Source organism: Sorex fumeus, unplaced genomic scaffold, assembly GCF_029834395.1.
Source record: "Sorex fumeus unplaced genomic scaffold, SorFum_2.1 ptg000156l, whole genome shotgun sequence".
Lineage (NCBI taxonomy): Eukaryota > Metazoa > Chordata > Mammalia > Eulipotyphla > Soricidae > Sorex > Sorex fumeus.
This window is the reverse complement of record NW_026606213.1, coordinates 542,712-568,248: the sequence shown is the minus strand read 5'-3', so window position 1 is coordinate 568,248 and position 25,537 is coordinate 542,712. Positions and strand designations below refer to the sequence as shown.

At 70.7% G+C, this 25,537-nt stretch overlaps 1 protein-coding gene across 1 annotated transcript; it reads left to right on the top strand.

The window, feature by feature from the left end:
• Window positions 1-24,938, top strand: KDM4B (lysine demethylase 4B). Its single transcript, XM_056107267.1, is given in 21 exon segments — window positions 1-149; window positions 1,081-1,256; window positions 1,683-1,797; window positions 3,856-4,049; window positions 10,304-10,353; window positions 11,703-11,806; window positions 13,604-13,741; window positions 16,271-16,467; window positions 17,755-17,856; window positions 17,939-18,129; window positions 18,625-19,070; window positions 19,152-19,272; window positions 19,521-19,699; window positions 19,999-20,230; window positions 20,454-20,530; window positions 20,771-20,826; window positions 20,924-21,032; window positions 23,134-23,583; window positions 23,810-23,929; window positions 24,529-24,621; window positions 24,747-24,938. Coding segments are annotated over 21 exon segments (3,468 nt in total). The 5' UTR covers window positions 1-8; the 3' UTR covers window positions 24,924-24,938.
• The last annotated feature ends 599 nt before the right edge of the window (window positions 24,939-25,537 follow it).

Below are 25,537 nucleotides of genomic sequence, written 5' to 3'. Positions count from 1 at the left end.
GTGCCGCCATGGGGTCCGAGGATCACGGGGCGCAGAACCCCAGCTGTAAGATCATGACCTTCCGGCCCACCATGGAGGAGTTCAAAGACTTCAACAGATACGTGGCCTACATCGAGTCCCAGGGCGCCCACCGTGCCGGCCTGGCCAAGGTGGAGGAGGGGGCTGTGAGGGCAGGGGGCGGCAGAGCAGCTGGTGGGATGCCTCCGCGCCAGGGCGGCCTTGGTCCACAGGTCGGGTGGGAGGAACGTTCAGGTCATGGGGGGATGCAGGTGCCACGACGATAACTGGGGACCCTCCTCCCTCTGACCCATGGACACCCTTCCTCCAGACCCATGGACACTCCTCCCTCGGACTCCACAGACACTCCTCCCTCTGGCCCATGGGCACTCCTCCCTCTGACCCCTGGACACCCCTCCCTCGGGCTCCATAGACACTCCTCCCTTGGACCCATTGACACTCCTCCCTCGGACCCCGGGACACTCCTCCCTCTGGGCCAGGACACTGTTCTGGCCTGGCCCCAGGCCCCCGCAGCCGGCTCCTCCGCAGACAGCCCTGTGGTCTGTGGCTTTCCTTCCGAGCTCTGAGGCGGCCTGCAGGCCCTGAGCCACGTGGGTGCGACTCTGCCGACTGGGACCCTCTTTTCCTGCCGTGCTCCCTCCCGGAGACCCTGGGATGCTCCTCCAGAGCCCTCGCACGGGGCCTTCCTGCCCTCCCTGAAGTGTGCCGGGGGACACAGGCGCTCACGGGGCTCGGGGCTCGAGGCACTCGGCCTCCTCCCTGCCCCTCGTCCTCCTCCTCCCCCTCCCCCCCTCCCGCACCCCTGGGAGCAGAGGGCCCGGGTGCAGTGCTGCCGGCTGCCACCAGTGGGCGCTGCGGGGACGCAGGCGCGGTTCTGCCCCAGCGCGGCGCCCGCGGGGGCCTGGAAGCCGGGAAGCCTGCAGGGCGCGTGGGTGGCCCTGGGTGCCACCTTGGCTGTGGGACCTTGGCTCCCCGCGGAGGGACGCAGTTCCCGCTGCCCGCTGGGGGAGGGCGGGCGGTGCCGGCGGGCCGCGGTGCTGACGCCTCTGGGCTCGCCGGCAGATCATCCCCCCGAAGGAGTGGAAGCCCCGGCAGACCTACGACGACATCGACGACGTCATCATCCCCGCCCCCATCCAGCAGGTGGTGACGGGCCAGTCGGGCCTGTTCACGCAGTACAACATCCAGAAGAAGGCCATGACCGTGGGCGAGTACCGGCGCCTGGCCAACAGCGAGAAGTACGTGGCCAGGGACGCCCCCGCGCCCCGTGGGCAATGCTGAGCCGCCGCAGGGCGCGCTGTGGACCTCGCTGGGCTCCCCCACCCGGCCGCTTCCCGCGGGCACCCTCAGGCCCCCGCGCTCTGCGACGGCCGGATGTGCCTGCCCGCCCCGCCCCTCCCGCTGCAGTGGTCGCGGGCCCCGGCTCCCCTGCCCGGCCCCGTGGGTGGGCCCGCCGACCCCGGGATAGGGGTGCTGAGGCCTCTGCCCGCACCCCTGGCGGCCCCGCGAGGCCCGGGAAGGCCGGGCGGTGGGAAGTGTGGGGCTGTCCCCGGCCGGGCCCCTCCCTGTCCGCCCACGTGGCGTCTGAGCACAGGCCGGCCGGCCGGGACGGGGGCAGTGCAGGGGGCCGCGCTGGAGCCTGGGGTTCGCCCTTCGCCTCCCAGGTACTGCACCCCGCGGCACCAGGACTTCGACGACCTGGAGCGCAAGTACTGGAAAAACCTGACGTTCGTGTCGCCCATCTACGGGGCGGACATCAGCGGGTCCCTGTATGACGATGTGAGTGCGCCTGCGCCGCCCTGACTCCGCCCGCGGCCCCGCCCACAGCCCTGCCTGGGCCCTGGCCCCGCCCGCGGCCCCGCCCACACGCCCTACCCGAGCCCTGACTCCGCCCACAGAGGAGGGGGGCAGGGCGGAGGCTGAGTGTCCCAAGCTCCGCCCACATCCCTGACTCCGCCCACGGCCCCGCCCACGGCCCTGCCTGGGCCCTGGCCCCGCCCGCGGCCCCGCCCACACGCCCTACCCAAGCCCTGACTCCGCCCACAGAGGAGGGGGGCAGGGCGGAGGCTGAGTGCCCCAAGCTCCGCCCACATCCCTGACTCCGCCCACGGCCCCGCCCACGGCCCTGCCTGGGCCCTGGCCCCGCCCGCGGCCCCGCCCACACGCCCTACCCAAGCCCTGACTCCGCCCACAGAGGAGGGGGGCAGGGCGGAGGCTGAGTGCCCCAAGCTCCGCCCACATCCCTGACTCCGCCCACGGCCCCGCCCACAGCCCTGCCTGGGCCCTGGCCCCGCCCACGGCCCCGCCCACACGCCCTACCCAAGCCCTGACTCCGCCCACAGAGGAGGGGGGCAGGGCGGAGGCTGAGTGCCCCAAGCTCCGCCCACATCCCTGACTCCGCCCACAGCCCTGCCCACGCACCCTGTCTGGGCCCTAACTCCGCCCACGGCCCCGCCCACACACCCTGTCTGGGCCCTAACTCCGCCCACGGCCCCGCCCACACACCCTGCCCGGGCCCTGACTCCGCCCACACCCCCACCCTGCCTCGGCCCCAGCCCTGCCCAGCCCGCTTCTGGGCACTGCCCTGGCTTCGGCTTGCCAGTGCCTTCTGCAGCCTGGTCCCGTGCTGGTGGTGACATACCTCTGGCCCAGCCCTGCTCCCCCTCCCCTTGCCTGGGCTTCTCGGGACGCCCCGACTTGTCCATGTGTGTTGAAAACAAGGCGGTGCCCCCACAAGGACAAGAAGCGCCCCAGGCTAGGGGGAAATACTTGCTGGAGACTGACTCATCTCGTGGGGGCCGCGCGTGCACAGCCGGGTTCAGTCCCCGGCATCCCCTAGGGCCCCCAAGTGCTGCCGGGAGCAATTCCTGAGGGTGGAGCCAGGAGTAACCCCTGAGCACCGCCGGCTGTGGTCCCCAGATCCCCATCACCCCCAAAAAGGACTCGTCTCACACGGGACCTTTGCCCAAAATCTCTAGAGAATGACAGTCCCCGGGTGGAGAATCAGCTCTAACCGCCTGGGCCAACACTGAAGGTGCCTGGGTGTCCAGGGTGGTCCGTGGCATTTGGTTTCCGTCTGTGTGAACTACCAAGTGCTTGGGGAAAGTGGGTCATTGTGGTTGTGTGGACCCTACGTGTCCACTCATGACCAGGCCGGGAGTGGGCCTTCGGCATTTGGGGCCCAGAAAGGCCTCTCCCATGCGCTTGGCCCTCGGGGGCTGGAAGTGGGCGCGTGTGTGTGTCAGAGCTTTGAGGTTTAATGAGGGCTAACTTACATGTTCGTCAGAAAGAGACAGGGTCTGGGGTATGGCGTGGGCGCTGGGTCCCCACCTCTGCAAGGTGTCGGAAGGCCGAGCAGGCCCCTTGCTGCCCACCGGGTCACTGATTCTGAGGCTTGTGAATGGTTCTCGGTACCCCGGCATTCCACAGTGAACCCTCTGTTCCTAGGGCACTCCAGAAGGTTCCGGATGGTCTGTGAGGGTGGGAGCGATTGGACAGTGGGGAGGGCCTTGCGCGCGGCCAACCCAGGTTTGATCCCCGGCATCCCAGAGAGTCCTTCAAGCCCTGAGGAGTGTGATCCCCGAGTGCAGAGCCAGGAGTCAGCCCTGAGCACCGACGGGTGAAATGGAACTAAAACGAAACTGAACAAAATGGGAAAAACCAAACTGTGTGTGGGTCTGGGCTGCGTGCAGGAGGAGGCCGGGCTAGCCAGGACTGCAGCTGCTGGCGTCAGTGGGACTCTGCAGTGGGCCTCTTGGGGCTGTGTGGGGTGGTCATCCTGCTCCTGGACGCCCCCCTCCCCCCTGCTGCCTGACAGCCTGAGCTCTGCGCCCGCAGGACGTGGCCCAGTGGAACATCGGGAACCTGCAGACCATCCTGGACATGGTGGAGCGGGAGTGTGGCACCATCATCGAGGGCGTGAACACGCCCTACCTCTACTTCGGCATGTGGAAGACCACCTTCGCCTGGCACACGGAGGACATGGACCTGTACAGCATCAACTACCTGCACTTCGGGGAGCCCAAGTCCTGGTGAGTGGCCCCCAAGGCCGGTGGCGGCTGGGCCCGCCCCGTGGCTAGCCCCACCCGCCCCAGCTGCTGGCTCCACCCCTGCCGACTGCCGGCTCCGCTCTCGCCGTCTTTAGGAGTGACCTGGGGGGGTTGGCTTGGGGGAGAAGTGCGCCTCTCCCTAGAGTAGTGGTCTTGGGACCCGGGGGTCTGTGCTCGCACCCCAAGTGTCGTCTGTGGGAGTTGGGCAGGGCTGGTCTCTCCCCAAGTAGGAGGCGGCACCTCCTCCGCCCCAGCTGGTTGCCGCGGCCCTTCTGCGCCCCCGGGTCACCCTCCTCTCCAGGGCCCCTCCACAGCCACCTTGTGGTCCCTGCGGTGGGTGGACAGCAGGGCACGCCCTGGCTGGGTGCCGTCCAGTGCTGGCAGCCTCTGACGGATCCCCCCCACCCCCCGCCCAATGCAGGCTGGAGTCGGGGCCTGAACCATCTACCTAGCTGTGGGGGCCACCGGGGGTCAGGGCCTCAGGGACACAGGCGGAGCTGGTCTGTGCATGCCGTTGCTGCAGGGCGTGTGAGTGTGTGTGTACGCCCGGGGGTGTCTGGGTGTGCGCCTGAGGGTAAGTCCCTGTGTGTGCGCGCGTGTGTCCCCTCCCTTTCTTCAGCGCTGACCTGGCCTGCGTGTTCCCCGGCGGCCCCTAGGTGGCGCTCCTGCCCTTCCACGGCGCTGCCAGCATCGCCTCCAGCCCGGCTCCAGCTGGGGGCAGGAGACCCTGGCCTTGGCTCCCGCCCCGCGGGGACGCAGTCTCAGGCCCTGCTTCTCCGGAGGGAGAGGCCGTCTGGCGTCCGGTTCTGAGGGGCTGCGGGCTTGCGCTTGGGGCCGCCGTGTCTTTGGGGCTGTGGCTCCCTGCCCCTCCCCGGCCCACTTCTGTCTCACTGCCGCGGTGGCCCCAGTCTTCTGGGGAGGGGGCCTGGCCGGTTTCTCGTGGCCTGGACCTGTGTCCCCAGCAGGGGTGGCTGCCCGTGCCCCGGGGCCCCGCAGCACCGCGTCCCTGCGGAGGCCGCGTTTGTGGCTGTGCCATGCGGGAGCTGTGCCCCCTCGCCCAGGTGCCGGCTGTGCTCCTGACCCCACCCCGCCCCCGTGTCTGCGGGGCCCCAGCTGCAGCCTCCCGGGGTTGGGTGCTGAGTGCTGCCGCAGGGTCCTCGCGTGCGTGGCAGAGTGACCCAGAGCGGCCTGGTGTCGGCGAAGGTGGGACTTGGGAGGGCGGGCGCCTCTGAGGCTGTCTGTGCGTGCGGGCAGAGTCCCTCTGCGGGTGGGGGTGGGGGGGGACAGGGCGGGGACGGGACTGTGGGCAGTGGACAGAGGGCCGGGGAGGCTAAGGCTGGGCGTGTGTTTCACGGCTTGGCTGCAGCTGACCCTGAACTTCCTGTCGGAGAGGCCGCAGGGTCATCCAAGGGGCCTGGCCACCCCCCCGCCCCCCCACTGTTCCTCTGCAGGGCCCAGAGCCGCTCCCCCGGGTGCTCCTCTGGCCCTCTGCCTCCAGGCGGGCCCCAGGAGGCGACTCTGCCCATTGCCTGCCTCCTGACAGCAGGGGGCGCTGCGGGCCCACCGCAGTCTCCCAGGGGCCTTTCCAGCCCAGGATGCCGCCGCGGGCGCGCCTGTGGGCCCTGCTCTCCCGCCTGTCCCGGGCACGACGCCGTGGGAGGTGGGTGGCCGCAGGGGGTGGCGAGGCACCAGAGTCCTGGAGGCACCCGCAGGCGGCGGGGGAAGCCCCAGGCCAGACTGCAGGAGGGGCCGAGGCAGGAGCCCAGGGCGGGTCGGCCCTGGAGGCGGAGAGGCCCGTGGCGGTGGCGTCCGTCCATCCGTCTGCTTGTTGGTCTCTCCGTCTGTCTGTCCGCCTGTCCAAATGTCTGCCCATCTGGCCGTCCATCCCTCCGTCCACTTGCCGCTCTGATGCTCTGCCCGCTGGCTGGGCCTGGCAGGAGCAGATGGCCGTCCGTCGTTCAGCATGGGCACTTGGCGCCTGGGTGTCCGCGCGGTGCTGGCCAGCTCGTGGCCTCCGCACCTGCACCCCCACCCCCGCCGCAGCCCTGGCATCGGGCGGACTCGGGCTGTGGGGCTGGTTTCCACGGAGGGCGCCGGGGGCTTCCGCTCCGGGGAGCAGGGGCTGTTGTCGGCTGAGATCCCGGACAGTGGTGGGGACAGGGCGGGGGGTCCCGGAGCTCCGATGGTCTCCCGCGCGTGGGGCCTGCCCACGGGTCAGGACGGGAGGCACTGTGCCCTCGAGCCGACCTGACCCCTTGAAACACGCTTCCCTGGGGGACACCAGGGCCCTGCAGGGCAGGTGGGGCCGGGCTCCAGGCTGCAGGGGTCTGCGGGCCTTGTCCTGCCAGCCGGAGCCCCCTCGGCCCCACGGCTGGTGCCACGGTCGGGCCTCACTGCTCTGTGGGGGGCTCCCCCTCCCCCCCGGGGGCCTCCTGCCGGTTAATGGAGCAGATCCTGGGCAGGTGAGTCCCGCACACAGGCCCACACCCCACCCCACCCGGCCCTGCAGCTGCTGAGCACGACCCCAGCGTGTTGCCGTGGGACTTGGCATGTGGGCTCCTGCTCTGCCCCACAGAAAGGGGCCGTGGGCCTGGGGCCGTTTGGGAAAGCCACACACACACACACACACACACACACGCACACACGCGCACAGAGATACATGCACACACACAGACGCACACAGAGACACGTACATATAAACACACAGACACATGCGCATGCCCTTATACACAGAGACCCACAGACACAGAGACACAGTCACACACATTACAGACAAACACACACACACACACAGAGAAAGATACATGCACACACACAGAGACACATACATATAAACACACAGACACACGTGCACGTATACACAGACCCGTAGAGACCCACAGACACATACAGAGACACAGTCACACACATGCACACATAGACACACACACACACACACACACACACACACACGGGCACCCACGGGGCACGGGAACAGGCTGCAGCTCCGGGCCGATTGGGCTGGCTCCTCTGGCCAGGCGAGGAGGGTCCCCGTGATCCCACCTCCTCCTCTCGGCCAGCCCGGGTGCCCAGTGACTGTCACAACTGGCCTTTTCTGGCCCGAGGGCCACAGGGTTGTCCCCGCCCTGCCTGGGCCAGAGTCAGAGCCTAGCCTGGGGCTGCGTGTGGCCTGGCTCTGGCCGCGTGGGAGGCCAGTGTGGGTGGGCCTGTCGCTGTCCTGTCACTCCAGTCCCAGGACTCTGTCCCGTCTCACGCTGCGCCTTGGGGTCTGGAGCCTGTGGGTCGGGGCAGGGAGGCGCCCTGCGGCCAGGCGCGGACACCGAAGTTCACTGCCCGTCCCCCCGCTGGCCCCGTCCCGGCACCCACAGCGAGCTCGGGGACGATGGGAGACAGTTTGCGTGTCGTGGTCACCCTGAATTCTCGGGGCCCCGGTCCTGGGGCACCCAGCCGGGGTGCGGTTCACACAGGACGGCTCTTGAGGTGGGTCGGGGTGCTGGGACTCCAGCGTGGCTGCCCCCAGTCTGGTCATGCTCGGAACCTGCGTGTCAGGGAGCGACGGGAGGCCTGGGTGATGCGTGGGTGCCGGGGGGAGCCCCGCAGGGGGCACCACGGAGTGTCGTGGCCACGCACCCCTCGCCACCCACCCGAGTGTCCCCGCTCTGGCCAGGCGCTCCGGATGGCCCGTGTCCCTCTTCCTGACACACTCATTTAATTGCGAACTCGCGAGGCCCTGGCTTATTTATTCTCATTGTTCTTGATAATAATTCTGAGCCATTAGAGGGGAAAATTATATTCAAAAATGCTGTTTCACACTTTATTTGTTTGATGATTTAGAGCGATAGAAAATAGCCCATTTGCTGGCTTTTATAGTCTGATAATTATTCACATCCATCAAGCCATTCCAGGGGAATAAACAAAACACCGAGAAAATGACACTATTAATAGCGTCCTCCGCGGCCGACAGGAAGCCGTGTCGGGGCTGGCGCGGGGCTGCCTCCGAGGGCATGTTCCTGCCGCCGGGCCCTGCCCCCACCGTGGCCCTGCTGGGTCCCCTTGAGCCTGGGGTCCAACACGGGCGAGGGGCCGAGCTGTGCCCGAGCCAGGGGTCCCAGGTCCCGTGCCCCGCGGGCAGTGCCAGCCCACCTCTGCTCTCGCCCCGTGGGCTCTCAGCCTCCTCTTGGGGGAGGCCGTGGCTGCAGACACCCCCAAGAACAAGCAGGGGCCCAGGACGGCGGGGGAGCCGGGGCCGGGTCTGCTTCCGGGGGGGGCTCAGCCTGCGGCATTTCGGGGGACACGTCCCTCAGGCCCTGCTCCCCCTCCCTCCCGCCAGCTGGTTCTCGGGATGGAGCCGTCTGGATTTTCCCGCCCGGGCCCCAGGCTTGCCGACACGGCCGCCTCCCTGCAAAGGGCCCCCAGTGGCCTGCGCGCGAGTTCATGGAGCCTGTCAGCCTCAGATGGGGGCTTGGCGCCGCCAGCCTGCCGGGCGGATGGTCTGTGCCGTTCGAGTACGGCCGTCCAGGGGGTCTTGGTGCAAAGCCTGGGAAGGGAGAGGGCAGGAGGGCGGGCGGGGAGGAGCCTCGGGTTGGGCTTTGTGGGCCGTGCTCCGGAAGGGGGGGCTCTGGCCTGGCCCAGCCTGGCTTTGTGCGCGCACGCGCGCACACACACACACACACACCCATTCTGATTCCATCCTTGGGGCGCCCTTGGTCCATTCGCCGCCCACAGCTCTGCTTCCTCCCTTCACCCCTTAGCTTGTGTCCTGGCCACCAGGGAGGTGACTGCTGGCGAGGCCTGAGGGTGCCCAGGAAGTGGCGCGTCTCGGGGTGACCCAGCCGGTTACTCTGCAGGAAGGCCGTGGCGGGCAGAGCACCCGGGCTTGGCCCCGAGGTCTCTTTGCTTGGGGGCCACACTCGGCTCTGTCTCAGCAGGATCCCTCCTGGCGGTGCTGGGGACCCTCCGGGGTGTGAGGCCAGCGCCCTCCCCGCTGTGCTGCCGCTCCGGCCCTGAGCTCGCAATGGGTTTGCCCTTGTGGGGAGCCCAACAGCCCCGGGAGTCGGAGGCTGGTCCCCCCCATCCCCTGCCGGGCCCTGACCTGCGAGTGGCAGATGGCATGTGTCGGCCCAGCGGGCGGCCCCCAGGCTCTCCCTCCCCCTCTTGGAGCCGAGCCTGGTCGCCCGGGCTGCGGGACCCCACAAGGCCCTGCTCTGGGGGGCCCTGCCCTCAGGGGGCCCACGGGGCTTCGGGGTCCTGGAGTCGCTGGGTGGACTCGAAGCCACTTTGCTGCCTGCCTCCTCCTCGGGTGTGTCCCTGCGGCGGGGAGGGGGACCCCGGCCTCTCCGTCACCCCCAGAGCTGCCCCCACCTTGAGCCAGGCGGGGCGTCCCCTCTTGGTCTCTCGGGGGGCCTTGCTTCTGCCGGCTCCATGGGCGTCCTGCCGGCTGGACTTCCCGATAGTGTGCCGGCGGGTCCAGCTTCCCGCAGCCCCCAGATTCCATTAATCTTATCATTACAACTGCCAATTACAGGCCGTAATTACGGGAGAGCTGCACGCTGTCCGGGAGTGTGCGTGGTGCTGCGGGCGGGTGGGGTCGGGGGTGGGGGTCGGGCCTCCCCCCCAGGGGCTTGGCTCTGGGGCCAGCTGTTGCCCCTTTGTGTTAGGGGGGAAGTGGGCCCCCACCCCGGAGTGCCTGCCCTCCCTTCTGGACAAATCAGGGGAATTCTCCGCAGCCGCCAGTAGACTCCCAGGCCCCCAGCCGGCCTGGGCATGCGAGTCAGGCCCACACCGAGACGCCCGCGCCTGCCCCCGCCCCTGTCGGCACAGCGTCTGTTTCCCGTCAGGCTGCCTGCCCGCGGCCAGGGTGGGGGCTTCCGGGGGCTTCTAGCCCTTGGCGGGGGCTGGGGGTCCTTCACGCTCCCTTCCAGAGGGGCCTCGCGGCGAGAGGGAGCGAGAGCCCCTGGCAGTGCTGTTTACGTGGGGTGGGCGTGGGTGTCTCTCTCGCTGGCCGCCCTGGGCAGAGTGACCCCACGGGGATGTCCCTGGCGCATGCCAGCTGGGCCTGGAGCTTCGGGGCAGGTCTGGGGCTTGTGGCGGCTGTCCTGGCGTCCTCCTGGCCCCCCACCAGAGTCCCCCCACCCCCCGCCGGCCCTCCTGCACGCCCGTCTCAGCTGCGCCCGGGAAGTGGGTCATTCCCGAAGCCTCTCTTCCAGCCTGACCACGTCGTTCTCGCTCACCCTCAGGTACGCCATTCCCCCGGAGCACGGCAAGCGCCTGGAGCGGCTCGCCATCGGTAGGTGCCAGCCTTCTCGACGTGCCCGTGGGCGCCCGTGGGTCCGTGTGCTGCTGGGTCGGGCCTCCTGCTGGCCCCACACCGCCCTGCGTGGCTCGTTCTGTGTTTCTCGTCCTCTGGCTTGCGTATTTGATGTCCGGCCACACCTGGTGATGCTCAGGGCTGACTCCTGTCTCTACACTTGGGGGTCCTTCCTGGTGGGGCTCTGGGGACCCTGCGGGATGTGGGGGATCGAACCCGGGTTGGCCGTGTGCAAGGTCAGTGCCTTCCCTGCTGTGCCATCGCTGGGGCCCAAGCTGCAGCGTCTGTCTTGCCTGGAGGAACCCCGAGGCCTAGGGCCTGGGGAGCTGGGCCGGCTGGGGCGTCTCCCTGCATCGAGACCCTCCCCAGGTCCCGGCTGCGTTGGCGAGGAGACGCCTGGGGTCTGGGCAGCCTCCACTTGGCCTGGCTGCATGGACACACTCACTCTCTCTCTCACACACACACACACACACACACACACACACACACACACGCTCCTGTGGGGGTGGGGCTGCAGGGTCCGGTGACCCCCAGTCGGAGGCCGGGTGGTGTCCTTGGGGGTCGGTCCGTGTCCCGGCTGGGTGGGGCCAGGGCAGGGGTGGGCTGGGGGTGGGCGGCGGCGGCGGGAGGAGGTCCGGGAGGGGAGGCGCAGGGCACAGGCCTCCCGGCCCCCCGCAGCGTCCCCCCCGCCGGTCTCAGGGACGCGTGGCAGACTCCATCCTGGAGATGGGTGGAAGGAGCCGGCGATTAATAGGGGGAATGAAAAGCCGCGCGCAGATGGGCTCGCGGGGAGCCGCGCCCGCGGAGGGAGAGCGCATTAACGTGCGGGGCCTTATTGGCGCTAATCACTTAAGACTCGCGTCTTTATTAGGGCTTCGATGAGAGCCACTTACGCCGCCCATTAAGGAGAGGCACTGCGGCGCGGGCCGGGCCCCCGGCAGCCGTAACTCTAATTGAAATGCTTTTAGCGCCGAGCCGGCTTGCGGGATCCGGACGTTTCTCATGCTCGGCGGCCCGCGCCGGCCCCGCGCCGGCCGCCTCCTGCCTGCAGGGACGCGCGTGCGCACGCGGCTCTGCTGTCCGGCCGGGCCCGGGGTCGGGGGGGGGTCACCCCACCTCCCCGGGGAGAGGTGGGCATCGAGGCAAGTTCCCGGGGGCCCCCCGGTGGCCCTGTGGGCCGCTGCTCGGGGCTGCTGCGGGGTCTGTCTGTCCACACGGAGGCGGGGTCTTGGGGGGCGGCCCCGGTGCTGGAGGGGGCGGGGGGGTCTGTCCCCGTGGTGGATGGGGGAGGGGGCTGGCCACGACTCCCGGCCCGTGTCCCCCCGCAGGCTTCTTCCCGGGCAGCTCCCAGGGCTGCGACGCCTTCCTGCGTCACAAGATGACCCTCATCTCGCCCATCATCCTCAAGAAGTACGGCATCCCCTTCAGCCGGGTACGTGCGCGGAGGCTCAGCCTGGGCGGGGGCCGGGCGGGAGGGGTGTGAGGAGTGGGGGGCTTCCCCGCCCTGGACTCCTGAGGGCCCCCGGGAGCTTCCGTCCGCCACATCGGGGGCCGTGATGGGTGAGGACCTGGGGTGGCGGGGGGGGGGGGGCTCGTCCCCGGCTCCGCCCTGCCCCCCCCACGGAGGGGAACGACCCGGAAGGGGGTCCTCGGAGGTGCCCCAAGAGCGTTTGCTCTGCGGCCAGGCCCGGTGCTGCCTGCCTGTGTGCAGCCCCTCCCCGCGCCAGGGTGTCAGCGAGTCGGAAACTGCTCTGACATTTCAGTCCGTCCGCAGCAGCTGCGTGAGGAGCGGCCGGCTGTGCTGGCTGGCGCTGCAGCCGGGGGCGGCTCCAGCAGTCCCTCGCCTTCTCTGTCTGTCCGTCCATCCGTCTGTGCCCGTGCATACTTCCTCCCGCCCCCCCCTCTGTCTGCCCTGCAGTGGGCAGGCTCCCCTCCCCTGGCACACACGCCCCCCACCCGCTTTCTCCCACTGCACAGCCTGACCGCGGGGCTGCTGGCAGGGGCTTGGGGGCCGACGGGCTCATGCCCTGGGCCCTGGGCAGGCAGCACGGAGGCCCCCCAGACGGCAGGGGCCCCCTCATCTGAATTCCTGGCAGCCCTCAGAGGACTGTGTCCCTGCACCCCACTTATAAATCTCTGCAATGGTATTTACTTCTCCGAGAAAACGCAGATCGATCGCCGGGCTCGTTAATAATTAAAAGTGTGTGTTTCTGTGATGTGCCATCGGCGCTCGCATGCACGGTGAGAGCCAGAGCTGGCGACAGGCCGAGGCCCGGCCATCCATCACCCCGGCCCCCCGTGATGGATCGTGGGGCCCCAGCTGGCGGTGGCGACGCGGAGGGCGCGCGCCCCGGGCTGGAAAGCGGCCCTGGCAGGAGCAGGGCTTCTTGTCTTCCAAGCTCGGTGCACCTGGTGGGCCTGATCTATGGCCCCGGGGTCTCCTGTCGCCCCCCACTGCTCCCGCATTTCCCCTCCCCAGCCCTCCCCCCCGCCCCCCCCCCGGGTGATGCCAGCCTCTGCGCTGTCCACACTGGCCTCTGTCCCAGCTCCAGGCCCCCAGCAGGACAGGCCGCCCAAGCCAGGCCCCACCTCCGGCCATCTGCAGGACAGGAAGCCCCAGAGGGACCCAGGGTGCACACACACGCGGGTCCCTCTGGGGCCCTTCCTTGACCTTCCCCACCCAGCTCCGTCCAGCCGTGATGGTGGTTTCGATGGCTTCTGGGCTTGGGGAGGCCCCAGGGCTCGAGCCCCTGGCTCCGGAGCAGGATGTGGGCGGGCCTCCCCACCCCCCCGACCGGGGACACCCTGTGCACCCCAAGGAGCTCCTAGCGTGTGGGCCAAGTCCCAGGCCCCCATCGCGACCCCTAAAGCAGGACGCCCAAAGGTCCCTGCAGGCCAGCGCCTGGGGGCAGGGGGCGGGACCACGCAGGGTGGGAGGAGCAGAGCTGGCCAACAGGCCTGCCGGGACCGGGGAGGCCAGACGGAGGGTGGCGGCGGGGCGCACCCAGGGGCCCTCTGCTGCCTGGCGCTGTTGGGACGGCGGGCCTCGGGCTCTCCCGGGGAAGCAGGGCCCTGGCGGCACTGTGGGGCCTGGGTGGGAGGGCCCGTACCCCGTGTCTGCAGGGGCTGCCTGGGCTCTGGGCGTTTCCGTGCCCCCCCCCCGCGTGCTGGTGGGTGAGTCTCCTGACAGCGGCCTTTCCTTCTTCCCCTCCGTCCTCTCCGCCCGCAGATCACGCAGGAGGCCGGCGAGTTCATGATCACTTTCCCCTACGGCTACCATGCCGGCTTCAACCACGGCTTCAACTGTGCCGAGTCCACCAACTTCGCCACCCTACGGTGGATCGACTACGGCAAGGTGGCCACGCAGGTAGGCCGGGCCCGGGGGCGGCGTGGGGGACCCTCAAGAAGCCAGGCCCAGTCGTGGGAGCCTTTGCTCTAGGGCCCAGGGCCGGGCAGGTGCCTGGCAGGTGGGCGCCACATTCCCCAGGGCGGGCGGTGTGGCCCTGTGGCACAGGCGATGCGGGGACCCTGGCTGGGGGCACTGGCTGGGATGGGCCGCTGACCTCGGCGGTCCTGGTGTCCCTGCAGCTCCAGGACCTGCGGGCTCAGCAGAAGCTCTGGGTTCCAAGCGTGGGGGGCCACGGGGGGCCTGGCGGGGGCCTCTGGGGGCCCTGTGGGCCCGGTTTGTGTGGACACGGCGGCAGAGCTGGGTCCTGTCCCTGTGGGGCTGTCAGAGCCGGGCTTGCCGGGACCACCCAGATATTCAAAGTGATCTGGGGCTCAGCCACGTGTCCCCAAACGAGTGACATTTGGGAAGTGCAGCTGGGCTCGGGCCGGCGCTGATAAGCTGGGCGGTGTAGCGTGAAATTACCGAGCAGGCCTGCAGCTCCCAGCCGGGGAGCCCTGGGCATGCGCTGGGGGCAGGCGGGCCGCTCCGGCCCGCAGACCTTGGCACCAAGACCCCATGGGCCTGCACGCGTGTGTCCAGGTCACGGTCCCCAGCGGGGTCCCTGCGGCCCCTTGCCCTGTCGAGAAGGGGCCGTCCCAGGCACGGGTGGGGGAGGGGCAGCTCGCGCCAGTACATCTGTCGGGCAGGGACTTGGGGGGACTTGGGGGGGCTCGGCGCCCACAGACTGGGGATGTCAGCTGGCCACGTCCAGTCTCCCCCAGCCCCCGGGCTGCCCCCCGCTGACACACCCACCGCCAGGCTCCCGTTCTCGGGCTGTGTACACTGCCGGCCATGGTGACACCGTCACAGGGGCCCAAGCCTCGCTCCGGCCTGCCACAGTGTGTGTGTGTGGGGGGGTCCTCACTGTCGCAGTGCCCCAAGGGGCAGAGCGGGAGCGGCCACCCTGAGCTGTCCCTTCATGGAGCCGAGTCCTACGGTGTCCGCTGGGCCCCGTGGGGTGTCTGGCATCCCGTTCCCCTGGAAGCCCGGCACACCCTGGACCATCCAGGTCCCGTGTTCTCAGGCGCGTGTCCCCGTGGTCCTGGGCAGCGTTGGGCAGCCCTGGGGCGGCCAGTGCCAGGTGCTCCGCTGAGGTCGCCCGGCCCTCCCCGGGACATGGCTTCGGGGTGGCTGGCCTGCATTGTGATCAGCAGGGGCTGTGCGGACCACGGGATCGCCACGAACTGTCTGTCCGCCGCCCCCCCCCCCCACACCCCCCCCCCGCCACGGCCACCAGCACATCTCGGCTCATCTCCCCCTGCAGCTGTTGACGCCCTCCGAGCGCCGCCCAGGGGCCCCTAGGTGCAGAGAGAGGCTGAGGGGCCCAGATGCTGCTGCCCCTGCCCTCCGTGCCTGCCTGGCACAAGGCTTCGCAGCCACCCCCAGGGGAACGTGCCGGGCACGTTCGGTGTGGGGAAGACCACTAACCGGCCTGAGGGGGGCGGCGGGCGGGCCAAGCTCGAGGGCGAGCTCCCCCAACAGCCACCCAGCCTCTGACTGGCAGTGCAAGCTGGCTGGAGCTGGGAGGTCTGGGAAAGGGTCCCCTCGGCCACACTGGCCTCCCGCCCAACCCCACGCGTACCTGGGGGCGCTGAGACCGTGCGGACCCCCTGCCCTGGAGCAAGGCCTTCTCAAAGACGGGGACGCCCCTCAGCCCGGCTGGGCTCGGCCTCTGCCAGGCAGGAGGGGTCCGGCTTCCGGTGTCCCAGGACAGGTGCCCCTCGGGCGGGCGGGGGTTCCTGGTAGGGGCGTCTCGGCCCTCCTGCTGTCGCCCTGCCCAGGCCCTGGGGGGCCTGGGGATCGAGCGGGTATGTGTGTCGGGCCGGACCCCGGGGGCCCGTCTGCTGGGGGCCGCGGGCAGGACTGTGAGCACCTGGGCTGTCGCTTGGGCATTGCTGGGGTTGGACAAGGAGCCCCCAGAGGAAGGGGACCCTCTCGGAACGGGGTGTGGGGGGTTGCTGTGGTGCTGGGCCGAGTGGTAGTGGGGGACCCGTGGTGTCTCGCGGGCTCTGAGTGCAGTGAGCCCCCGGGCGGGCCGGGGAACCCAGGTGCTTCCTGTTCCCTTTCGGTCTCAGGACCCTCAGAAAGCAGCTGGTGCTCCCGAGTCGGGGAGCAAGGGACACCCTTGGCCGGCCACCCGCAGGCCCCACCCCCGGCTGCCGCCCGCCGCCCTCCCCCACCGAGCGCCAGGCTCCTCTCGCGCTCCCGGAGCCGGGCGTCTGAGCGCTTCACGCCGACAGGCTCCACGGGGCCCCGGGGGGTGCTCAGGCCTGGGGGGGGTCTTGCCGCCTGCGCCGCCTGCCGCCTTGGAAACGAGGCTGCTCCCACCTCTTCCCCCGCCGCGGAATGAGGGCGCCCGGGATGCTGCTGGCACCCCACGGACCCGGGCAGCCGGGGCCTCTCGGGGGGCTGCCGCGGCCCCCTCTCAGGCTCCCCCCCCCCCCGCAGTGCACGTGCCGCAAGGACATGGTGAAGATCTCCATGGACGTGTTCGTGCGCATCCTGCAGCCCGGCCGCTACGAGCAGTGGAAGCAGGGCAAGGACCTGACGGTGCTGGACCACACGCGGCCCACGGCCCTCAGCAGCCCCGAGCTCAGCTCCTGGAGCGCCTCCCGCGCCTCCCTCAAGGCCAAGCTCCTCCGCAGGTGCGCCGCCTCCCCCCTCCTCCCCGCCTCCCCCCTCCTCCCCGCCTCTCCTCCCTCCCCCCTGCGCCCCTCCCCCTCCCCGCTCTACCATCTCCTGTTCTGTGCCCCTGATTGCCGGCGTGGCCGCCTCAGTTTCCCTCTCGCGCCAGGTCTCCCAGGCCCCGGGAGGCGGCCTTTGCCCCCGCCCATAGGCTCCTGTCCGCCTGCCTCACTCTGCCCCTCGCGCCCACGTGGCCTGGTGCCGGATTCCCTGGGCACCCCACTTGCCACCCCCCAGCACCCTTGGAGCCCCAAGCAGAGGCCAGTGTCGGCCCCCTCCGCCCCTTCAGCTGTCTGCCAGCCTCATGGCCCCCGGCCCAGAGAATGTCCAGCCGGCCAGCCTCTCGCTGCTGGGGCCTCCCGCAGGGCGGGAACCGACCCTGCCTCGCTCCAGGGGTCCTGCTGACGGCACAGCTGCCCAGGACAGCCCACCAGGCCCCTGACCCCGAGGAAGGACTCAGAGAGAGTGGAGAGGGAAAGAGAGGAGAGAGAGAGGATGCCAGGCCCCCAGAGTGGACCCTGGTGCCGGTCAACAGACAGGACAGGGCCGGGCGGGCCTTGGTGCCTCCTTCCTGAGAAAGCGGTGGCAGTGTGTGCTCCCGCTGCGTGACAGCTGCAGGGACAGCCAGTGGGGCGGGCGGGCTGCACACACACCGGCCAGGTGGGGACCCCCACCCCGGAGAGCCCCAGAGCCTGCCCGCCTGGTCTCCTCCGCAGGAAGTGCTGGCCCTTTAAGAGCCCCTGGGAGGGGCCGTTAGGGCAGCCCCAGCCCCTTGCCTGCTGGTGGGTCAGTGCCCCGAGCCCCCTTGGACCAGGGACAGGAGAAGGCCCGCGGGGGCCCAGCTGTGGGCCAGGGGAGTCGGCAGTGGAGGGACCTTTCCCAGGACTCCTGTGCCCACCACCAGGGGGCGCCCCGCCACCTTGCAGGCTCCGGCTTGCGGGTACCCCTTGCACCCGCCTCCGGCTCCTGCCACCCTGATGCTCCTCCCTCTGGCCATGTCCCGTGACATGCCTGTCCCGTGACTGAGCCAGGGTCTCGAGGGTCGGCCCCAGTCCCGGGCCCTGGAGGAGCAGGGTGGAAGGAAGGCCCGCGGGGGGCAGGTGGGGGGGTCCGCGCCGCCTCCCCTCGGGGCTGCCCTCCTGTCTCTCTCTCCTCGGCCTGGCCCTCCCTGGGGTCTCGGGGGTCGGCCGGCCCCGGGGCACCGTGGGGGGATGGAGCCCAGCCCCAGCCCTGTCGTCCCCGCGTAGACAAATCAGCCTGAAGGAAAACAGGCACTGGCGGAAGGCCGAGGAGGAGAGGAGGCCCAGCCTGGAGAGGAAGCGCGAGCCGGGCAGGAAGCCGGGCTGCCCGTAAGTGCCCCGCGCCCGCCCGCCCGCAGCCACTGGGGCGCCCTGGGCCGCCGCCCGCCTGCCTCACCGTCCTTGTCTCCAGGTCTCACCGGAAACGCAACCCGCCCAAGAAGCCCAAGCCCGAGGACCCCAAGTCGCCGGGGGAGGGGGCGGCCGTCCCAGAGGAGGGGGCGGGGAGCAGCGCCAAGGAGCCGGCGCCCCCCGAGGCCGAGCACGAAGAGGACGGCGAGCCGCAGATGCTGCCCCAGGCCCGGGAGGCCGAGGGCGCGGAGGGTGGGTCGGGGACCCCCCCTTCCGGGGCTGGCTCACGGGACCATGGCTTGGACCCGAGAATGTGTCCTGAGACCTCTGGGACCCACGACGGCATGCCCCGTGTGTCTGTCTGTCCGTCGACCCCGTCCCCCAGCATCAGGGAGTGGGGCGAGGTGGGCTTCGGGGCCCCCAGACCCTCTTGCCTGAGGCCAGGAGCGCAAGCGGAGGGGGACCGTTCCCAGACGCTGGGGGTGGAGCCTGGAGTGGGCTTGCCCAGCCCCCTGCAGGGAGCAACCCCCCCGAGTGTCCTGCTGGGAGCCGTGTGGCCAACGCAGACACAAGAGCCCCAGCGCGGCCGCGACCCCTGGGACCCACTGGCCAGCCTCTCCCCGACCCCTGACCTCTCTTGGTTCAGGCGTCTCACAGGGGCGGGGGGCACACTCCGGGAAGGCACTCTCTGGTGGGGGGTGCCCGTGGCCCAGGCTGCTCCCTGGACGCTGCCCTCTCTCCCCGCAGAGGACGGGAGGGCCAAGCTGCGGACCCCCAAGGCCAGGAGCGACCGGAAGAAGAAGGGCCTCAGCCCCCCGCACGCCCCCTGCCCGCTCCTGCCTGTCCTGCCCGCACCCCCTCCCCCGCAGCTCTCCGGCAAGGAGGCCCCCCGGCTGGAGCCCCTGGGGCCCCCCACAGGCCCCGCCGCCGAGGAGAGCCCCCCGCCGCCGGCCCCCCTCAACGTGGTGCCCCCCGAGGCCCCGGGCGAGGAGCAGGAGGCGAAGCCGCGCCCCATCATCCCCATGCTCTACGTGGTGCCGCGGCCCGGGCCGGCCGCCCCCGGGGACAAGGCCCGCGCGCCCTGCCCGCCGCCCGCCGAGCCCCTGGGCCAGAAGGGCCCTGCCTGGAAGGCCCAGCCGGGGCCCATGGAGCTGGCGGGGCCCGAGGAGGACAGCGGGGCCCTGGACGGGCAGGTGAGGGCCGCGGAGCGGGCAGGGCGGGCCGCGGGGGGCTGCCAGGCCCAGCCCCGCACCCACGCCCTGCCCCGTGTCCAGGCCCCCCCCACGTTCCCCAAGCTGAAAATGGAGATCAAGAAGAGCCGGCGACACCCGCTGGGCCGGCCGCCCACCCGCTCCCCGCTCTCCGTGGTCAAGCAGGAGGCGTCCAGCGACGAGGGTGAGGGACCCGGGACCCTCCCCGCGCGCCCAACCCGTCGTGCCTGTCCCCGCAGGAGACCTGGGTGGCTGGTGGCCCCGGACGGCCGTGGGCAGCGATGGACTAGGCGGGAGCCCGGGTGGGGTCACCTGCCGGGCCTCAGCCGGTCCCGGCCAGGCACCGTCCAGCCCCGGGCCCCTCCCCCCCGCACCCCCGCCCCGGGGTGGGGGCCGCTTCCCGCCTGCTCATCCTGCCCCAACTGACCGCAGAGGCGCTGCCCTTCCCGGGGGAGGAGGACGCGAGTGACCCCGCGGCCCTGCGGACGCTGCTGGCCATGCAGTGGGGGGACCAGGCCGCCTGCTTCCAGACCGAGTGCAAGTTCAACGCCGCCGCCGCGCGGACGGAGCCTCACTGCGCCGTCTGCTCCCTCTTCTACCCCTACAGCCAGGTGGGCCCGCACCCCTGCACCGTGGGGGGCACAGGAGCCCCGCTTCGGGAGCCCACGGCCACCCCCTGCCGCGGCAGAGCGCACCGTCCCAGGACGGGCCCAGGGTCCCACAGGGGCCTCTGCGGGTGGTGCATGGGGGGGGTGCTCAGAGCACCTGTGGGGCCTGTGTGGGTGGTGCGGTGCCCCCGGAGACCCGGGCAGGACAGCTGCTGACCGACTGCCAGGGTGCTCTGGGGCCCCGGGCCCAGCGGGATCCCCCACCCTGTTGTGGGGCGCCCGACTGAGCATGCCCCCCCCAGTCCCTGCAGACGGACAAGGAGGCCCCGCAGGCTCCCACGGGGGAGGCCAGCCCGGCCACACCTTCCTCCCAGAGTGGCCGGAAGACGCGGCCACTGATCCCTGAGATCTGCTTCACCTCGGGCGGGGGCAGCGCGGGGAGCACAGAGCCGCTGCCCTCCAGCGCGGCCATTGGCGAGGATGGCGCCAGCCTGCTCGTGGCCTGCACCAAGTGCTCCCTGCAGGTCCATGCCAGTGAGTGCCGCGCCCAGACTCGCCCCCGAACCCTGCCCCGAGGGGCCCCCAGGAGCACGAGTCCCCTGTGTATGCATGTGCGTGGGGCGGGCAGCGCCTGGGACCCTCGGCCCTCGTGGCCCCAGCCCGCCTGCACCCGTTGCCCGTGACCCCTCCTCTCCCGGGGAAGGCGGGGAGTGGGGGGCTGCGTGGGGGATCGAGCCCAGCGCCCACCGTCTTGCAGGCTGCTACGGCGTCCGGCCAGAGCTGGTCAGCGAAGACTGGACGTGCTCCCGCTGCACTGCGCATGCCTGGACTGCGGTAACTGCCTCTGCCTGCCTCCCCGGGGGGGCCTTGGGGACCCCGGGTGTCTGCCCGTCCCCTGGGGTGGCCCAGAGGCAGTCCTGCCTCCGGGCGATGCCGTGGGTCCCGTCCGTCCCCACGCCCCCACTCCGGCGGCTGCTGGTCTGAACGTGAGGCCCTTGGGTGGAGACCCCGTGGCCCGGAGCGCGAGGGTCGGGAGGGGCCGCCCAGCCGCGCCCTCACGGCCTGTGCCCACAGGAGTGCTGCCTGTGCAACCTCAGGGGAGGCGCCCTGCAGATGACCACTGACAGGAGGTGGGTGTGCGGCTGCAGGTGGCCTCTGACGGGGGGGGGGGTGGGGGCTACCCGGCCGGGGGTGACGCCCGCCCTGCCCCCCCCACCCCCCGTCCAGGTGGATCCACGTGATCTGCGCCATCGCGGTGCCCGAGGTGCGGTTTGTGAACGTGATGGAGCGCCGCCCCGTGGACATCAGCGCCATCCCTGAGCAGCGGTGGAGGCTGGTGAGTCTGGGGCCTGGGGGGGGGAGGCCGCCCGCGGCTTCCTCGTGCTTCGGTTCGGCCGGGCCGGGCCGGTTCCTTCCGGGAGCAGGCGCCAGGCAAGGGGGTCCAGCTTCTGCCTGCGCTGAGGTCGTGGGGCGCCAGGGCCCCCAGTGTGTGTTCCGGGACAAGTGCCTGGTGAGCAGCACCGGCCAGGGGCCCCCACTGCTCTCTCCGGGAAAGGCCTCGCACCCCCTCTTCCTGGGGGGCCACACCCGGCAGTGCTTAGGGGCCCCTGTGGGGTACTGGGGTGAACCCGGATGTCCGCCTGCCGGGCCAGCGCCCTCCCCGCCGTCTGCTGCTCCGACGTGGCTCCAGAGGAAGGCGGGTGGGTCACAGGGCACCAGGCAGGCCTCAGGCATGCCGGGTGGCGTCCTCCCTCCGGAGACGCACCCAGGAGTGGCGTCGCCGCCAGCCAGGACTTCCAGGACTGCTCTTCCCCCTTCCCTGTGACGGCGGGTTCGCACAGCCGCGCTCCCTCTGCCGGGAACGTCGTGGCCTGGCGCCTGGCACCGGCGGGATGGGAGTCGCAGCCTCCCAGGGTTCGCCTGGAGGACGACGCCTCCTCCCATGGACCCCCAGGGCACTTGGCCTGGGGTCACTAGTGGCCAACCGCGGTTTGGATGTGCGTTCCCCGATCTCCAGAATGCAAGCGTCTCCGCCTGTCCTCCCCAAAGCTGGCTGGTCGTCTGTCCATAGCTGGCCCCCGGATGCAGGGCGGTGGCGGGAACTCCGTCCGTCCCTGGGCAGCCCAGCAGGGCTTTCCGGCTACAGAAGGGGGCCGCAGAGCTCCTCTGTCCAGTGGCGCGGGCGCCCTCCCAGTCCGGGGCACAGCCGAGGGTGGGGCTGGCCGGGCCGGGTGGAGGATGGGGGCCTGGGGCCACTCCCGGGAGAGCTGCGGACGTCCCGGGCTCGTTACTCAGGCAGAGTGATGGCTGGGTGCCGGCAGGCGCCCGCGGTGGGCCCCTCCGCGGTGCTTGTGTCTCGTCTGACATTTCCCGCCTCTTCATTACCGTCGCTTGTCGCGATGGATGAGGAGTCTTGCCCGGAGTTCACTTGTACTCTGCCTCGTGGAGCTGCGCGGAATGTTGCTTAACTCTTGCTTGCCTGGCCGTGCCCCCCGCCCCCATTGCCCTGCCACGCTCCCTCCTGGCCTCGGGCTCCGGCCAGCGGGGTTGCTCTGTGGGACAGGCGGAGGTGGGAGGGGCCGTGGACAGTCCCGGGGCCCCTGCACACTGGAGCTGTCAGCGGCTGAGTGGGGGCTGGAGGGACGGAGGGGCACACGGGGCTCCGGGCAGTGGTCCTATTCACGGAGTGGCCACCCACCTCCTCCACCTCCTGGGCCTTCTCAGATGGCCACAGTCCCCCCACCTGCAGGCCCCAGGCCTCCTGCCAGGAAAGGCCCCTCGGCCCCAGAGAGGGAAGCAGAGGGCCGCTGTCGGGACCCTGGGGTGACCTGGGGGGTGACAGGGCCGCAGGCGTCGCTAGCCCCTTGGCCTGCAGGGCCCCGTGCAAGGTCCAGCTCTGCGGCATTCACGCGCAGCACGGGTCCCTGCGGGCGGATCAGGTATTGACAATTAAATCACAGGATCCCATTGCCGTGCCATCGATCGGAGGTGGGCACGCCTGCAGCGCCGGCCACGGTGCTTATCAGGCTTTCGAACAAGGTTTACAGGGCTCCAGAGGCCCCGCTTATTAAATGCTCAGCGTGACAGCTGGGTGGCCCCCGGGGAGGCTTCCTGGCAGGGCCCTTCCTGGTTATCCTGGAGGGCGGGTGTGGGCGTGGCCTCCACTGGGCGGGCCTGGGGAGGGCGTGGGCGTGGTCTTACTTAGGTGGGGGGTGGGGTGGAGGCGTCACAGCCTTCCAGAGCATCTCAGCCACCCAGGTACTTAAGTCCCCGACCCAGGGGCTGTCACCCCCCACACACACACACACAGCCCCGGGCCAAGGTGAATCAGTTGCCTGCCTGGAGGAGGCTCCCTTGTGCAGGGTGTGCCCTGGCCCCGCCCCTTTGGGGGTCCTTCCTGGGAGGGCCGGAGTCCCACATTCCGTGTCTGCCCCCAGAAATGCGTGTACTGCCGGAAGCGGATGAAGAGGGTGTCGGGCGCCTGCATCCAGTGCTCCTGCGAGCACTGCTCCACGTCCTTCCACGTGACCTGCGCCCACGCCGCCGGGGTCCTCATGGAGCCCGACGACTGGCCCTACGTGGTGTCCATCACCTGCCGCAAGCACAAGGCGGGGACCCACAGCGTGAGTGCCCGTGCCCGTGCCCGCCCGCGTGGCCCACGTGCTCCCCTCGCCCCGCCGCCACCGCCTATGTGACCCCCTGCCCTCCGCCCCCCCCCCCAGGCCCAGTTCCTGCGGGCGGTGTCCCTGGGCCAGGTGGTCATCACCAAGAACCGCAACGGCCTGTACTACCGCTGCCGCATCATCGGCAGCACCACCCAGACCTTCTACGAGGTCAACTTCGAGGACGGCTCCTACAGTGACAACCTGTACCCCGAGAGCATCACCGTGAGTGACACAGAGCATCTCGGGGTCCAGGCCCCGCGCTCCCCAGCCTCGGGGCACAGCGCTGACCTGCGGAGGCCCCTCCCCGGGCCCCCCGTACCGCCCTGTGCCACCGGGAAAGGCGGCCCCTGGTTCCCTGTTCACACGGGGGGAGGCTCTGCCCTCCCCGTCGGGGTGCTGGCGCCGGGCTCACGGCTGCGCCTCACGCTCACGCCCCCTGCGTCCGCAGAGCAGAGACTGCGCGCGCCTGGGGCCCCCGGCTGAGGGGGAGCTGGTGGAGCTGCGCTGGGCGGACGGGAACGTGTACAGAGCCAAGTTCATCTCCTCGACCACCAGCATCCTGTACCAGGTGAGCAGCAGGCCGAGCCGGAGACCACACCCGGACCCCCGCCATGGCCCCCGCGCCCTCCTGAGAGCCCCGGGGATGGGACCCTGCCGGCCAGCCAAGGAGGGGCGCTCGTCCCCCGGCGTTGCAGGATGGAGGCCGGGCCTGCTCCCCGAGAGGGGCGGGTGGGGTGTGTAGCTGTCCCCACCCCCTGCTTGGATGCAGGCAGACATGCACGCTCGGGACGGCCCCACGGTGGGAGGCATGCGTGCAGGAAGGCACGGCACAGACCCACGGCAGACCCACGGGCATCCTGGGCACGCACACTCCCCCGCCACCTCCTGGGTGAAACTGTGGCCCCCAGGACGGGTAGGAGGAGCCTGGCCGCCCAGTGTCCCGCCCTCCCGCCCCAGGGTGACGAGAAGAAGGGCCTCCTGGGTCACCCTGACCGCGGCTCCCGTGGCCCTCCCCGGCTGGGCACGCGACTATCAGACCCCAAGGCCCCCTCTGGGACCGGGGTCTCCGGACCCCTCTTCCCGGCTCCCTTGTGCTGCCTGGGCCCACGGAGCCTGCAGCAGGCAGGGACCCGGGAGACCCCAGCCCTAAAAGCTGTGCCTTCCCAGGTGGAGTTTGAGGACGGGTCCCAGCTGACGGTCAAGCGGGGAGACATCTTCACCCTGGACGAGGAGCTCCCCAAGAGGGTCCGGTCGCGGCTGGTAGGTGTCCGGGAGCACAGGCTCGGCTCCCCCGCCCCCCACCCCCGAACAGGCACGCAGGGCTTCCTGGGCCGCCCGGCCTCGCGCCCACCTGCCGCCCCTGACCCGCGTCTGTTCCCCCGCAGTCTGTCAGCACGGGGGCCCCCCAGGAAAGCGTCTTCTCGGGAGAGGAGGTGAAGGCCGCCAAGCGCCCACGAGTGGGCACCCCGCACGGCGCCGAGGACTCGGGGCACAGCCCGGACTGCCTGGCCTTCATGGAGAGCCTGCGGCAGGTGCAGGCGCGGCCCGGGGGCCCCTTCTAGGCTGCAGGCGGCGGCCCTGGCATCTGCGTGCTGTGAACCCCCGTCTCGCTCGGCCCCAGGGGCCACCTTCGTGGCCACGGAGCCTGTTGGACGCTGCCCGGGGCCCCCGGACTCAGGGAGTGGGGCCACAGGGGCTCCGGGGGGCCGGCGGGGGCGCCCAGGCCCCCCACTCCTCCCATTCGTAAACCACGTGAGCTCTTCTCGAAAACGGTGCTATCAGAGCCCAGGACGGTGACGTGTACATAGACCGCCTTTGTGAGCTGCTTTCTACGGACACTCTTGTTTAAAAAAAAAGCGCGGGTGGGGGGGAACGGAAGGAAAAAATCCCCTAAAGTCATTTTCTAGATTTGTGGCTTCGCCAACCAAACCAAACCTCCTTTCCTCGGAAGCGAGAGGCTCCACCGACGGAGAGCGGCAGCGGGCGGGGTGGGTTTCTGGGTCTCGGGGGTCTTTGGGACACTTTGTCTGGGAGCCAGCGGGCCGGGGGCACCTGTGGCCGGGCGTTGCCCCGCCTGGCGTCTCTCCCCGGGGCTCCCCGCCCTTCTGCCCCTGGGCCCTGTTGACTGCGGGAAGTTCGGGGGTCACCTGCGGTCCGGGAAGCTGGCAGCTGTGGC